A 14,814-nucleotide genomic window follows, 5' to 3' on the forward strand; every position below is an offset into this window, starting at 1 on the left:
AAGTTGACAAAGACTGTGTAACAGAAAAGAGTCATGAACTGAACTAAACACTGAAAACTACAGGAGAACAGCCAAGGATCACATTATAAATGAGAAAGTTCTGATTTGTTTATTCACAATGGTTCTATTTAACTATTAATTTCCTGGATTTCCTCCACAAATAGTACATCTGGGTTCAGAGAGCAAAAAATTTGGGCTACCTTTCATGGCCGGACCTTTATGGTAGTGGTGGACGCATATTCCAAATGGCTGGAGGTGGCCCTGATGCCCTCCACCACTACCGAGGCCGTCATCCGTGTGCTGCGGGGCCTGTTTGCGACGCATGGGTGTCCTGATGTCCTTGTCTCCGACAACGGACCGCAGTTCACATCAGGCACTTTTGAGCGGTATCTTTTGGGACTGGGCATCCGCCATGCCCTAACGGCACCATTTCATCCATCCAGCAACGGGCAAGCAGAGAGAATGGTGCGCTCGGCAAAAGAGGCACTGGCGCGCCTGGACCGGGGAGACTGGCACGAGCAGGTCGCCGAATACTTGTTCGTGCAACACATCACCCCTCATGCGGCCACAGGGCGGAGTCCTGCTGAACTGCTTATGGGCTGCCACCTCAGGTCACCGCTCGACCAGCTGCACCCGGACTTTGCCGTGGCCGAACCCCCAGGCTGTGCCAACACGCCACCGTCATTTGTTCCAGGAAACCAAGTCTTTGCCCGGAACTATGTGGGGGACATTCCTTGGGTGCCAGCCACAGTAGTGGGAGTCACTGGACAACATAACAAGATCAATAAAGATCAAGCTTACTAGCTGTTTTGCTTCTCAATATTCTCTGGTTGGCCTCTGTTATTCTCTCCTACCAATAGGGAACCTACGTAAGGACTTTATATGGGCTATTGGATACCCCATAAGGGAAAAGGGCAATTTTTGTTTACAACAAAACCCTGGAATCCAACAGGTTTTCCCTTTGTTTTAATTTGCATTTAATGTACTGGAGCAAATCATTCAAATCAATAAGGATATTTGGAAATTTAACTTGCTGTGTGTGCATATATGCGTGCACACACACACACTGAGAAACTGCTTGCAGAGCAAGGACTTCGTCGCCTTCATAAATGAGAGGCTGTGTAATACAGGTTGGCCTATTTGACAGCTTGAAGGGGGGAAGCGGCGCTCTGCAATTCTGCTCCATGAGCTTCCTTGTTTCCTTCTGTGGAAGGGCTGCAGCTTGCCCAAGTCTAAAGGTATTACAAAGAGTCCAGTGTTAATGCAAGGATGAACAGCTCTCGATGTGTGTTTCCATTACCAGCCACTGCAATGGCAGGCAGAAAAAAGAGGACTGATTAGCTTGTATGAGAATCCTGGATGGTTTTCACTCCCTCTGAAGGTACGTAGCTTACGGGTAATTCCAGATTCACTTCTGTCACCTAAGGCTCAAGTGGCCTTGACGGTGCAGAGTGCCTTCCCTTGGCTTTGAATGGTGGCCCAGCTGTGCTCATATCTAGACAAGGACAGTCTTAACTACTGTAACTTCTGTTGTCTGTTATCGGCTGTAGGTTGGATGACTGCAGTGCATTATATATTGGGCTTTCGGGTATTTATAGCCTCTCTTAGAGGGTTCAGATCTGTAAGACCTGTCTTTTATCTGTATAGGTGTGTTTTTAGGTTTTTATTGGTTGTGCTTATTTTAATTGGCTTTAATGTAAGTCACTTTGGGTCACTTTTGCGATGATAATAAATTCTCCCTTTGTAGGCTGAAATCCTGACATTTTCTAAGGACATTCTGAATACAGGGCTTCCATTGGCGGAAGCATTCATGAGATGTGTTGTCCCTTATTTTTTTGACATTCAAAGCAACAGTATGGCAGCTTTACAGGCATTCCCAACAGCGTGTGTGTGTGTGTGTGTGTGTGTGTGTGTGTGTGTGTGTGTGATCATTTCAACTCTATGGCAAATAAACCAGCATTCTCCCTTCAGTCCCACAACCCTCCATAAAGACAATTTCCCAAACTTTGTGGAAAATTTTAGCCTTCCAGTGTACCATAAGCAGTGAAGGAAATTATACAGAAAACAAATTACCTCATGTACATGGAGTTACTTGAATAGTTTGAAATAAATGAAGGGACTGTTATATTCAAATCTACTTTATGAGCGGTAAAGCAAGGCCTCCATCAGGCAGATAAATATTGCCAGTGCAACCCCCTCAAAAGAGGGTGCAATGTGACTGGCCAAGCCTGTGTTATGCTCTGTGCCTCCCAACACTTTCTGCAATGCTATTTGACTGTTGTCCCTGCACTGTGTGAAAGATGAGCTGTCTACCTTTAGTTCTGAATTTGCTCTTGCCTGGGCATTTGGGTATAAATCTCTGGTGGCCTTCTAGCCTACTGTTATTCTGTTGAAAGCTGCAAGTACTTTCGATATTCACTTTCCACACTATCAGCTATATTCCGTGAGCACCACCCAAAAACAGATGCCACTTCACTCCTTTCCTGCTCATCAGATAACTGATTAGCTGACAAGTCCATTCTCATTCCCACCAGACTGCTGGGGTGAGCAGAGAGGTTTTAAACCCAACAAGAGGTTTCCCTTGTTTTTTGTTTTCGTTGCCAAAATTGATGGGGTCTTAGGGGTCCAGAAAAATTTGCTAGGAGGGACAGATCAGGCTCTCAGACTGAGGGTTAGCCATTTCTGATTTAGAATATGCCCTGAGATTATGCAGAGTAAATGCACTGAAACACTCCCTTAAATGAGTGCCATTGCATATATGACACAATTCCTACACGGAAGACTCTTGCATCTAAGAATTAATGTGACTACAAAACGCCCTGCAACATGTGTGGGATGTGAATTAATTACAACAACAACGGATGATGACTTTACACACAGGTCTTACCCAGTGTGCTCAAGGGGGATACCTATACACATGATAAATAAACATATTGAGTTTGCAATCCATATGCTGGTTTCATATTAATTCCTAAACAGAAGTACAATTTTTAAATTTAAAAATTTAAAAGGTACTCTGCGAAGGTACTCAAGAGACATGTGGATGTGCTTTCAAATTATTCTGCATGCTATTTTATTGGTGTACATAGAAAACTCCTCGGTTGACCCCCAAATATTATAGGTAGCAGCAACTGATAAATTAAAGGCAATTGCAGGTCTTCCTTTTTGCTGCTGCCTTCCCTGCTTCCACCCTCCCTGTGTGTTTGTGTGTTTGAGAGGGAGTGAGAGAGCGCACACACACCACTGTTGAACAAGAGCTCATTCAGCTCTTTTCACTGCAAATGCACATACCAGGAACATTTACAAGGTTCTGATAGTTTTCACACCAATATTTCTTTTCCTCTTCCCAACTTTACGTAGCCTTATCCAGGTAAGGAACTAGGTAAGTTAGTGGGCACTTTGGGGAAGGGGAAGCATTTTGTCAGTTGTAGTCGGGGATAATTATAAAGCCCTTGTTATAAGAATTTTAAGGTCTTATTATATAAAGTAAATGTTTATAAATGTACCAAGCAAGCATATACATAAATGTATAAACCACGTCTGAAACCCCACAGAAAAAAGTCCTGAAACCATTTTGTCTCTCCCAAATTACCTCAAATATTTCTCTGCAAGGTCTAAGGAAATGGGAAGTCTCCCCATTGTCTCTTTGTTCACAAGTTCTGCCTTAAGGGCACATTTAAGATATGAATAGGGTGAGCCTGTGACCTGTAACCTGGATTCAGAAATTGAGTAGTTATCATAACAAAAGAGTGGCCAGGATGCCCAGGTAATCCAATCAGGTAACCTGGCAGACAGGATAAAAACAAGGCACTCAGATTTCTGTTGTAGCCCGCCCCTTCTCTGATGTATGTATGTATGTATGTATGTATGTATGTATGTATGATGTATGGAGGAGTGGTCTTAGGTTCTAGGGTGGGCAGTTCAAAAGTCTATATAAGGGCTTGCACACCTTTGTCCTGGGTCCTCCTCCTCTCTCCTGCATGTAGAGGGAGCACCCTGTTGCAACAGCTTTAATAAAGATCAGGCTTACTAGCTGCTTTGCTTCTCAATATTCTCTGCTTGGCTGCTGTTATTTTCCCCTACTGATGCAGAACCTACAAAGGATTCTATAAGAGCTCTTGTGTACCCCATAAGGGAAAGGGAGCAGTTTTTGTTTACAACACCCTTTTGCTGCCAAATAATAAGAAGCTGTCTGGCTAAAGGAATAGGGACACTTCATTCCTAAATGGGTATTTCTCCACAACATGACTGTATGAATTAGTTGTACAGTTCAAGATGTAAAATCTGTTCCTAAGTCTAATAAACTTAGAAGCAGATGTTTTAAGTCAGCATTGTGCAATGGGGTGGGTGATGTATTTTTAGTCTTTAAGTATTTCAACATTCGATGAATAATTTGGGATGCTTTGTGTCTAGCCAGCTGCACTGCAGACAGAGACAGACAGACAAACTGGTCATAGTAAACATGTGACTCAGGAAATGGAGATATTGAGACCCAATCCCACCAAGGACATGAGACTCAAGCTTTGCACACATTCCAGAGAATCGGGGGAACGTTAGCCTGACCTCAGCTGCTTTGACCTCTTTGGAGTAAAAGAAGGGTATAAAAATTGCAGCCAGGTTTCTATCAAGCTGCCTGCTGGCACAGAAGGAATAAAGAGAGAGATGGATTAGAAGACAAGGCTTCTTAGACTTGGCCTAGGGTAGGGATGGCATATCTATGTCCCTCCCTATGTTGCTGGACTCCAGTTGCCATCAGCCCCAGCCAGCAAGGCTAGTGGTGAGGGATGATGGGAGTTAGATGCCAAGGACATCTGAATCATATTGTGCTCCTCTGACAGGGATAGCTGTGGAATCAGCCAGGTTTGGAACCGTCCATAAAAAATGCAACACTTAAAACAGTACCATACACCTTTGTAAACTCCACTTTCATTGTAATTAGTCGCTTAAAGTACAGGAGCTTCTTTCTCTCTTAAAAAAAAAATGCAATTCATAACACTCCCAGGATGCAGTTGTGTTCATCACTGGTATTAAACATTCTGTTTATTTATGTGTGAAGAGTGTATTGTAATTGACAGTTTACTGAGAGGAAGTAAGGGAAAATATTTTATATTTCCACTAAGCAAGACTATCCCTTAGGAAATCTATTTTTTTGTATTATTACTTGTAATGGGTGAGGTGTGGAATGAATTAATGAATGAAGTGGTGTATGTATGTAAAGACTCTTGTATTCTACAGAGAAAGGGGTCTTCAGGGAGGAGTGAAATCTTAACTTTGGCAATAGAGGAAAATTGACAGGCACAGAAAATAACCAAGACATGCAGATCTGAGGGAACAGGCAAAGAAAAATGAAAATTCACAAAGAAGGTCGCGCAAAAAGAAGGCGAATGAAGGGAAAGCAAAGAAATGAACCTCTTGGCATCAAGTGATGGTTTAATTTTGTTGCATTATGTAAAATAACCTGCACATCAGTTGAGGTGGGGTGGGCAGAAGAGAGGGCTATATACAGTATAAATCAATTTTATTGCCCTGTAAATGAAAAAATACTGATTTTTGCTTTGGGCTTTTGTGCCCAGTTTATGCATGTTTCTAAATCTTCAGGGATTTCTTCCTCCATTTTAATTTTGTCTAAACTATGTTGATTTGTGATTCCAATTGCACACACCCCTCCTCCATTTCCTTCTCTCTCTTGGTCTCTCTCCAAAGCCCCTGCTGTTCTCTTTACTTTGGCTGAGGGGCCTCCCTAAGGTAGGTCAGATTCACTTCTAACAACGGGAGCCTTAACATTTGTCTTTTAAAAACAGCCATTAAAAAATACACAAAGTGAAGAGCAGTGAAGGAAAAGCCGGAAGCAGCAGTATTAAAGAGCTAAATTGATTAAAGTTGTATTCTCAACATCAGATTGCTTTAATTGGTCTTAATTCGCAAGAACTGTAATTTGCTTCCAGTCCAGGAGCAACATTGCAAATGAGGAAGAATGAAGGTTTCTGGTATGGAAAGTGCCTGTCTTGGATATATTAAGGTTTGGATTGGTGGGGAGGGGGAGGCAGTGTATCTGAAGATCACTTGCTCAGTTTATACCCCTTTTTATTACATCACAGTGACAATATTAAGGTCATCCGTGTAGAGCATTTTTTAAAAAATACAGTGGTACCTCTGGTTAAGAACGTAATTCGTTCTAGAGGTCAGTTCTCGACCTGAAACTGTTCTTATCCTGAGTTACCACTTTAGCTAATGGGGCCTCCAGCTGCCGCCGCACGATTTCTGTTCTCATCCTGAAGCAAAGTTCTTAACCTGAGGTACTACTTCCGGGTTAGCAGAGTCTGTAACCTGAAGCGTCTGTAACCCGAGGTACCACTGTAAGTGGTTTTGTGCATTCAGCATGCACACCCAGTGCACAAGCCCATTTCTTTAACTGTTACTAAATAAGTATGGTGGGAACACATGCTGAGGATTTGCCTTGTGTTTTCTAACACATTTTAGGATGCTGCGTTATTCAAACCATTTGCCCATCCAGCCTCCCACTACTCCTCTGCCTGCAGCCAGTCCACGACAGCAGCAGAAAGTTTAATATTGCCTTACGACTTGGCTTTCTTGCATATTCCCTACTCAGCCGCTTCCGCAAGATGTGGACCTCTGTGCGCCTTCTCCTGTTGTCAGCCCTCCTCACCGGAAAGACGGTTGCTGAACGCTGCCCACAAATCTGCCTCTGCGACGGCATCAAGCATCAAGTCATGTGCTTGAACAAGAACCTCACCAAGGTGCCCATTAACATCCCTCAGGTCAGTTTGCGGGAAGCAACGAGGGACGTGCAACACGAGGTTTGCACAAGTGCACTTCTGTGAAGCATCCATAGGGCCCTTTCCTCCGACATCCTACTGGCAAAGTTCAAACTGGAAAGAGTTTTGGGGGGAAATTGCCTTGTAAAGTGGTGGATGTTCCTTTATTATTCAGCCAAGGCTGGAATGCTACCTATCAGAGATGTTTAATGGGTTTCCTGCATTAGCAGTGGGTTGGAGTTTGGATTTGGATTTGATATCCTGCTTTATCACTACCCGAAGGAGTCTCAAAGCGGATAACATTCTCCTTTCCCTTCCTCTCCCACAACAAACACTCTGTGAGGTGAGTGGGGCTGAGAGACTTCAGAGAAGTGTGACTAGCCGAAGGTCACCCAGCAGCTGCATGTGGAGGAGCGGAGACGCGAACCCGGTTCCCCAGATTACGAGACTACCGCTCTTAACCACTACACCACACTGGCTCGCACACTGTGTTGGAGTTGATGAGCCTTGACATTCCCTTCCAATTCTATGAGTCTATGAAACAGCTCCAGTTTCTTTAAAAGTTCTAGTGAAGACACCTAAGGTCTCTCTAACCCAGAGACTTTTTTTTAAAGAACAGCTGCTGCCTCTAACAAATTTCTAATATTAATAATATGTCAGTTCATCCATTTACATAATATCTAAGGATTTTATCAGACATTCCTTAATCAATCATATACCTTGAGCCTTGCACTACTGGAAAGAACAATCTCAGCAATTACAAACAGGTCAAAATAATACACATACGGTACATTTGATACCTACGCTATTAAGACAGTGAGATGATTAATTACAGTAGCATTAGCACCTAATATTGGCCCTATCTACACCCAAAACTTGTATACCTCACCCATGTACATATTACAATTCCACCACAAATGGATAAAATAGGCATGCCCCCTTACACATCCTGCAGTTGGAATGAGGTTTTAGCTGGAATAATATGCCACTTAAACCCTGAAACCCCAGAGAGCATCTGCCAGTCAGTGTAAGCAATACTGAACTAGATGAACCATTGGCCTGACTCAGCATAAGGCAGCTTCTTATGCTCCTAAATCATAACAAGCCAAAGAAGTCATCATAAGTTGTTTGATGCAGCCTGAAAATATTACCCGCTCCTTTTTGTACAGACTGCTTTATTTGAAGCTACTGATACCCTGTGGCTACCCAGACCTGAGACTCCCAAAACTCTGGTCTCAAGTAGACAAATTCCCATTTGGTATCAGGTCCATGCAACTATACATTTATGCTTTTCCCATCTGAAAAGGTCTCTCAGTCTTTTCTGGGATTGAATTTGAAGTCTGTTGTTGTGGATTCAAAAGGTGAGACCTATGGGGAAAAGTCATTTTCTATATCTACTCCAAGTATGGAATAGTTAATAATATGCTAATTCTCTATTATAACAAAGACACCAGGGAGTGAGGAATTGACTTTTCATCCAGAGGCAACATTGTTCCAAAAGACCGTGAGCAAGACAATTAGTTGAGGATAAAGCTAATGTTTATCTGTGTAATCAACAGGTCACTCAAAGACTTGACCTCCGGGGTAATGAAATCAAAGTCATCTCTGCAGGAACTTTCTTGCCTATTCCATACCTCACCCACATGAAACTTCAGAGATGCAAGGTGGAAAGCATTGAGGAAGGGGCTTTCAGGGGATTAGGACGGCTTGTCTACCTCAATTTGGCTTCCAACAATATAGCATTCATCTATCAAGAGTCTCTAGATGGCCTCTCCTCCCTCCGGCAGCTTATCCTAGAAAATAATAGCATTGAGGAAATAAAGCCAGGGGCTTTTAGTCAACTGGGCTTCCTCACCTTTCTTAACCTGGCAAGAAACTCCTTGGTTTACCTACCAGATATGGTCTTCCAGGGACTTCAGTTGATCAAGTGGATTAATTTGTCCCACAACTCACTCAATGTGCTTGCCAACGAGGCCTTTGGTGGATTATCGACCCTTAGGAAGCTAAGCCTAGATCACAATGAACTTCAGTTCCTTCCTAACGAGGCGCTCTCTAGATTGTCTGGCACAGCCCAGCTAGACCTCGGAAATAATCCAATCACTTATATTGGTGAGGAGGCCATTGAGATGGCATCCCTGAAACAGCTCTTCTTGGACAACATGGCCCTTCAGGAAGTCTCACACAGAGCTTTTGTCAAGAGCCCTCTGCTGCACACTCTTGACCTGCATAACAACCAGCTGTCCGTGTTGCAGCCACAGACGGAGATGGCCCACCTCAAAAAAATTGACCTAACAGGGAACCCTGTCCTTTGCACTTGTGAAATGCGCCCCTTCAAGGAATGGGCTGCGAAAGCAAGAATACACGCCGATGTGGTATGTGCTGGTCCTGCTGCCGTCAGGGGAGAGCACCTGGAATCCCTGAGGGCAACAGATATGAAGTGCAGAAGTCACGCATTGGGTGAGGAGCTGCTGCCTAGCCTGGCCACGGTCACCAGGGAACCAGAGAAGGATGCTGTAAGATGTCCACAAGGATGTACTTGTTCACCAGATTCCCAGCATGCAAACTGTGTCAGGAGAAACCTCCAGAGTATTCCCAAAGGCTTTCCAAGCAACACCCAACTTCTGGACTTGCGCCATAATGAGTTCCACTCGGTACCTCAAGACTCCTTCCCTGGCTTGAGAAACCTGACCTCACTCCATCTGCAGAACTGCAAGATTGCAAGGCTGCAGCCTGGTGCTTTCCAGGACTTGAAAAACCTCGTCTACCTTTACCTGTCTAACAACAACATAGATTCTGTAGATGCTGATGTTTTCAAAGGGCCTGCCCAGCTTGCATATCTCTACCTGGACCACAATGGATTCAACCAGATATCCAAAAGCTCCTTCACCCTCTTGCCAAACCTCTTTGCCCTCCACTTGCAACACAACTCCATCAGTCAGCTGACCGATAATGATCTGGCTGGGCTGGAGAAGCTACGCTGGTTATACTTAACAGGGAACCGCATCACTCACATGTCTCCCAAGGCTCTGGGACATGCCAAGCTGCTGGAGAAGCTGCATCTAGACGAGAATCATTTGCAGGAAGTGCCCACCAAGTCTCTCAGAGGGCTGCCCACGCTTAGTGAACTGAAGTTGTCCAAGAATCCCATAAAGTACATTGGGGATGGCGCCTTCCTGCCAGTGGCAAGATCTCTGCAGCACCTGTATTTGGATGATATGGGGCTAGAACAGGTAAGCAGCGGTAGGAAGGTTGGAAATTAAGACCTGCCTTTTCTTGCCATCATAGTCCCAATAACACCCCTTTGCAAATGTTTCTTTGCTTAATTTTATTAAATACCAAGTTCTCAGGTGTCATAAGAAGAATTTGGGAAATTGTACAAATGTGCTAGGAGGCCCTATCCAACCTGTAGGCCCTATCTTGCCACCTTCCCCAAATACAGTACAAGCTTCACCTGAAGGGGATAAACTTAATCAAGTCAGACTTGCATTGGTTCATCTAGCTCAGTAACCAATTGACAGCAGCTCTCAAGGGTTTCAGACAGGGGTTTTCCCCAGCCCCACCTGGCAATGCCAGGCATTAAGTGCAGGGCTTTCTGCATGCAAGGAAGGTAGAATCATAGAATCATAGAATCATAGAGTTGGAAGAGACCACAAGGGCCATCAAGTCCAACCCCCTGCCAAGCAGGAAACACCATCAGAGCACTCCTGACATATGGTTGTCAAGCCTCTGCTTAAAGACCTCCAAAGAAGGAGACTCCACCACACTCCTTGGCAGCAAATTCCACTGTCGAACAGCTCTTACTGTCAGGTGCCTGCCTCTGAGCTAATGACCTCCCCCCGGACCACAAAATCTGCTCTTAGGCCTTTAACAGAGATATGCAATACAATTTCTAGCAGGTGTGGCTTTTCCACACATTGCAGTGGCCACAGGAGAGGCTAACCCTAGTCAAACTCTCTCTGCTGCACAGCTGTTCCATTTCATCTCATGGCTCCTGCAGGCCAAGGGAATGGCCATTGCCCAGTTATCAGGACACAGGCTTCTTATGCAAAAAGGTCCCAGGTTCATTCCTTGACATCTCCTGCTATGACTGGGAAAGATGCCTGCATGAATAAAACCCCAGAGCGCAGCTAAATGAACCAGGGGTCTGACTCACCGTGTCAGTTTTTTAAACAGCTTGTATCCAAACTACCTGCACAATGTATAAATATGATCTCGGGGGTTATTGCTGTTTTTCTTTTGTTTAAATGCTGCCATCAACTGGATACTTTTCAAAGGGGCAGGGAGAAGGTACAAAGCCCGAAACCACGGCAGATGAGCAAATTTAAAAGCTAGAACTATTACTTCCTTTATTCCAGCACCCTTATAGCTATAGGTTGAAGATGCTCAGATCTGGTAGAGCAATTCCATTTCCCCATCCAAGTTTTTTTCCTTAAAGTAATATGGAACGACCATAATTTGATCAGTCTGGGGTGGGATGTGGAAGCTAAAGTGCCTGGATAAGTAGAAGAGCACCTTCCAAAGGGTTCTGGTGGGACACGCCAAGTGGGTCAATGCCACCAGAAGTTTCAGATAACTGGCTAACGTAGAATTTACTGCTGATGTCATTAAGCGTCTGACAGCCAAACTCGTTCTGTGTTTTCAGATTTCCTCTGGTGCCTTCACTGGCTTGGGCCCACAGATAAGAAGCCTGTATCTTGAGAAAAACAAAGTGCGCAGTCTGCCGAACTTACACAGCTTTACAGCTCTGGAGGTCATCAGCCTGAGTGATGTTCCTTTCTCTTGCGACTGCCAACTTCTCCCGCTACGCAAGTGAGCTGCTAGTTCCCACTACTGCACAAGGGCTTGTAGAACAGCAGTTTGGGTAGAACGTTTGTCTCTCTTTCTTATTTGGCAGGGCTTCAAACGCATCCTATTAACATGCTCAGACTAGCACTCTTGCCAGCCATCTCAGCAAAGTGATTATGGGCACTGTTCTAGTTTCTGTTGCCTAGTCACAAAATTGTACTGTAATTCAACATGTTCCTCTTTATTGCCAATAAACCAAGTAAGGGATGGGGAAGGCCCAAGAGCAGCAAATACGAAGCAACTCTTTTCATTATGCAACTCACTTCAAATGCTATTGCATCTGCTTTCAAGCCAATATGCTTTAAGCTGACTCAAATGCTGCAGTGTATCTAGACTAAAGCTAGGTAAGAGATAGGCAACCCAACACAATTTGAAAAGGTGGTTCATTCGTTTACGCATCAAGCTGATAAGCTGAGCTCCATAGTTGCCTAGGCTGACTTAGAATTTTTTTTTAAATTTTAAATTAATTCATTAAATTAATGAAATCATCAAGTCTCCATACCTTCCTTTCTCCTCCTCTGTGTTTCACAATAACTGAAGATCCTCTTGTATCAAGAAGCAAGCTTTCAGAAATGTAGGAAAGTGTGTGACTGTGAAGATACAAAGGCTTAGTACTTAGGCTGATTATATTGCCTCGCTTCTTCCTCCTTTTCAGGTGGCTTGACAAGCTGAATCTTAGAGTAGGAGCCACCTGTGGCTCCCCAGCAGAGGTACGTGGCCAGAAGGTGAAGCTCGTCACTATCTTCCAAAGCTGCCCAGGCTGGAATACCAAGAAGACAAAAAGAACCAGTTCAACTAAAGGCAAAGCCAAGGCTGGAAGGAGCTCCAGTAAGAAGAGGCAGCAGCAAGCTGGGAATATACGAGTCAAGAAAAGCAGGAAAAGCAGAAGCAGGAAGAGCAAGTTGCTGAAAATGCGCTTCCCCATTAATAGGGGGAGAAAGGCTTGAGAGGGGGCACATTTTTATGGCCTGCAAATCCCTCCATACTACAAAAGGTGCATTTTCAAAGGAATACTTGATAATTATACCAAAAGTCAATCTTAGATGTTAAAGAGGCAGGCAAGTGGAGCGGTATGCTATAGCTGTCTGCCTGTACAATCATGCACTGAGCATGGTTAAAATCTCCAAGATGCTTGTACTGTATAGGCAAATGTGCACACTTAAATATTCTATCGTTTATTCTGCTAGTCTGGAAGTAGTGGCAGGTACCGAGTGCTCCTCTTGTCACCATGATTTAGCCAGACATGTCCTGCACACTTTCCAGTCTGTCTGTATTTAACAAGGGCTTAAAAAGTATTAAGAGCTTGCCATACATACATACGTAATGTAAAGCTTTCTCAAGGTTGCTGAATTTTTTGCCCACAGCTGAACTGTGAGCTGTTTCTGCATCTTTGCTAAATTGTAAAAGAACCCACAGTCTCAACCAGGAGCATTTTGTTGAAGTAGAAACAGCAGTTTCTGTTAGAGGAGATAGTTAGAAAGTTGCCTTTGTGAAGTATATTAGTTATTAAAGTCAATGCTCTTGTGATGCTTTTTCTAAGCATTGGAATATTTGGGCTAAGCTACAATTTGGCTAAGTCTTTGTCTTCTGCTACTCATTGTATTCAGTTTGCCAAATTTACGCATTGATGTTCTACATGCCAATAGCTTTTGGCACTATTTACAGAATTTTGCAATTCAGAATTGAGGAATTTGTTGTGAATTCTAGCATAGCTTACCACAGAAGAGCAATAATTGGGTAGTGCTAGGAGCTCACCATCTGTAAGCAACCAATACTCTTCCCAAGGTTAAACTGCCTCTTATCTCTGGTGTGTTCTGGAGTTATCTCTGGAGGCGACAAACATTCTACAAGAGACAAAATATGGGGGATTTGACGCAATAGCAAAAGAATGTGCATTGAAAGAACCATGGGATAAGACTGTTCGAAAGAACCAAGATGTCTCCAAACAAAAATGAAATCAAGCGTTTCACAGCAGGAAACAAAAGCAGCCATGGGGGCAAGTTGTAGCACAGCAGATTTACAGCCTTATCCTAACCATGCTTTTTTCAAAAGCAAGTTCCTTTGCTTGCAAAATGACTTCTTTCTAAGCGTCCATGCTAAAGTTAGCAGCTGAAAGCCGCCTATCAGGAAGCACCTTTTCACTGTAAGAAGCATCAGACAATGGAACAAGTTGCCCAGGGAAGTAGTGAGATTTCCTCCTAGGAGCTTTTCAAAACACCAGGATGATGGAAACACACGCTTAAGTAATGGGCATGATTTAAACCCCAGGAAGCTGCCATTGCAGGGGGCTGGCCAGTATTTATTCCAACCATTATTTCACAAGGTAACAAGCTTAGCAGAATTAAAAGCGTCATTATTAATATTTTATCAAATGGCAACCCTCTTCTGGAGATATACCACGGCCCATCTGCTCTCGGGGTGAGAATTTTAAGACTGGTTCATAGTGGCAATGTGGCTGCTCCTGTGAATGTAAATCGGGTAATTGTTGCTTCACTTCTCAGAACAGATTCTCACAGGCTTAGGCCACTTTTAACCTCACCAGGGACCAGTGCTGGACTATGGCTGTCATCTGTATGGTCAGGGATGCTGGCACTACAGCAACAAAACAAGGAAGGAATTCATATTCTTAGACGGAAGTGCATTGCCAGTGCAATGTAAGAGACAAATCTTAAATGTCACTCTAGTAAAGAATAACAGGAGGTACCACAGCTTAATGGCATTGAAATCGAAACGAAAACTCCCCCACAGCTTCAGGGCTGTTTCCTACATGTAACTAAATGCACAAATAATTATTTGTATGTGAAATACAGTTAGAAGCAAGCTCTTTTTATATGGCTATACAAGTATCATAAACAATAAAGCTAAAATATAAACACTTCAGTTACAGCTCTAGTGTGTGGAGATTTACTTTTATTCTTGTTTTACATTTATAAAAATGAGATTTACTTTCTTTCCTGATGTTAAGAAGCACAGACTTACTTTCTGTAAGGAGAAAGTTGGTAGAAGATGGGTAGAGTCTGTACAAAAACATATGGTTAGATCAGGACTCTCCCCGTACACATTTATTGTTGAGGAAGGAAATGAAAAACCACCTCACCAGAAGCTTGGGAATGAAGAGGCTGACAGGGATGGTCCACACTTCTGGACTATTTCAAGTCCCCACCCAACAGCCTTCTTTCATTTCAGGCCAAGG

At 43.6% G+C, this 14,814-nt stretch overlaps 2 protein-coding genes across 5 annotated transcripts in view; one reads left to right on the forward strand and one right to left on the reverse strand.

The window, feature by feature from the left end:
• The window catches only part of LOC310658667 (uncharacterized protein), a 23,162-nt gene extending 11,557 nt beyond the window's left edge, over positions 1 to 11,605 (reverse strand). Inside the window, exon 1 of one of the 2 annotated variants that reach the window (XM_083400893.1) lies at positions 11,507 to 11,605. The gene's annotated coding sequence lies outside the window, so the exon portion shown is untranslated. Of the gene's footprint in view, positions 1 to 3,949; positions 3,964 to 11,506 lie in introns of those variants that run through there. The other variant, XM_083400894.1, reaches the window with a different exon arrangement.
• CHADL (chondroadherin like) overlaps positions 1 to 14,501 on the forward strand; it is a 15,647-nt gene extending 1,146 nt beyond the window's left edge. The window contains exons 1-5 of one of the 3 annotated variants that reach the window (XM_083400889.1): positions 1,307 to 1,381; positions 6,611 to 6,779; positions 8,336 to 10,006; positions 11,419 to 11,585; positions 12,277 to 14,501. In XM_083400889.1, the coding sequence (XP_083257015.1) occupies positions 6,624 to 6,779; positions 8,336 to 10,006; positions 11,419 to 11,585; positions 12,277 to 12,568 (2,286 nt within the window). In that variant the 5' untranslated portion in view covers positions 1,307 to 1,381; positions 6,611 to 6,623 and the 3' untranslated portion in view covers positions 12,569 to 14,501. Of the gene's footprint in view, positions 1 to 1,306; positions 1,382 to 6,500; positions 6,780 to 8,335; positions 10,007 to 11,418; positions 11,586 to 12,276 lie in introns of those variants that run through there. The other 2 variants (XM_083400888.1, XM_083400890.1) reach the window with 2 other exon arrangements.
• Positions 14,502 to 14,814: the final 313 nt, after the last annotated feature.

The sequence above is a fragment of the Podarcis tiliguerta genome (assembly GCF_965153285.1).
Source record: "Podarcis tiliguerta genome assembly, chromosome: 10".
NCBI lineage: Eukaryota > Metazoa > Chordata > Lepidosauria > Squamata > Lacertidae > Podarcis > Podarcis tiliguerta.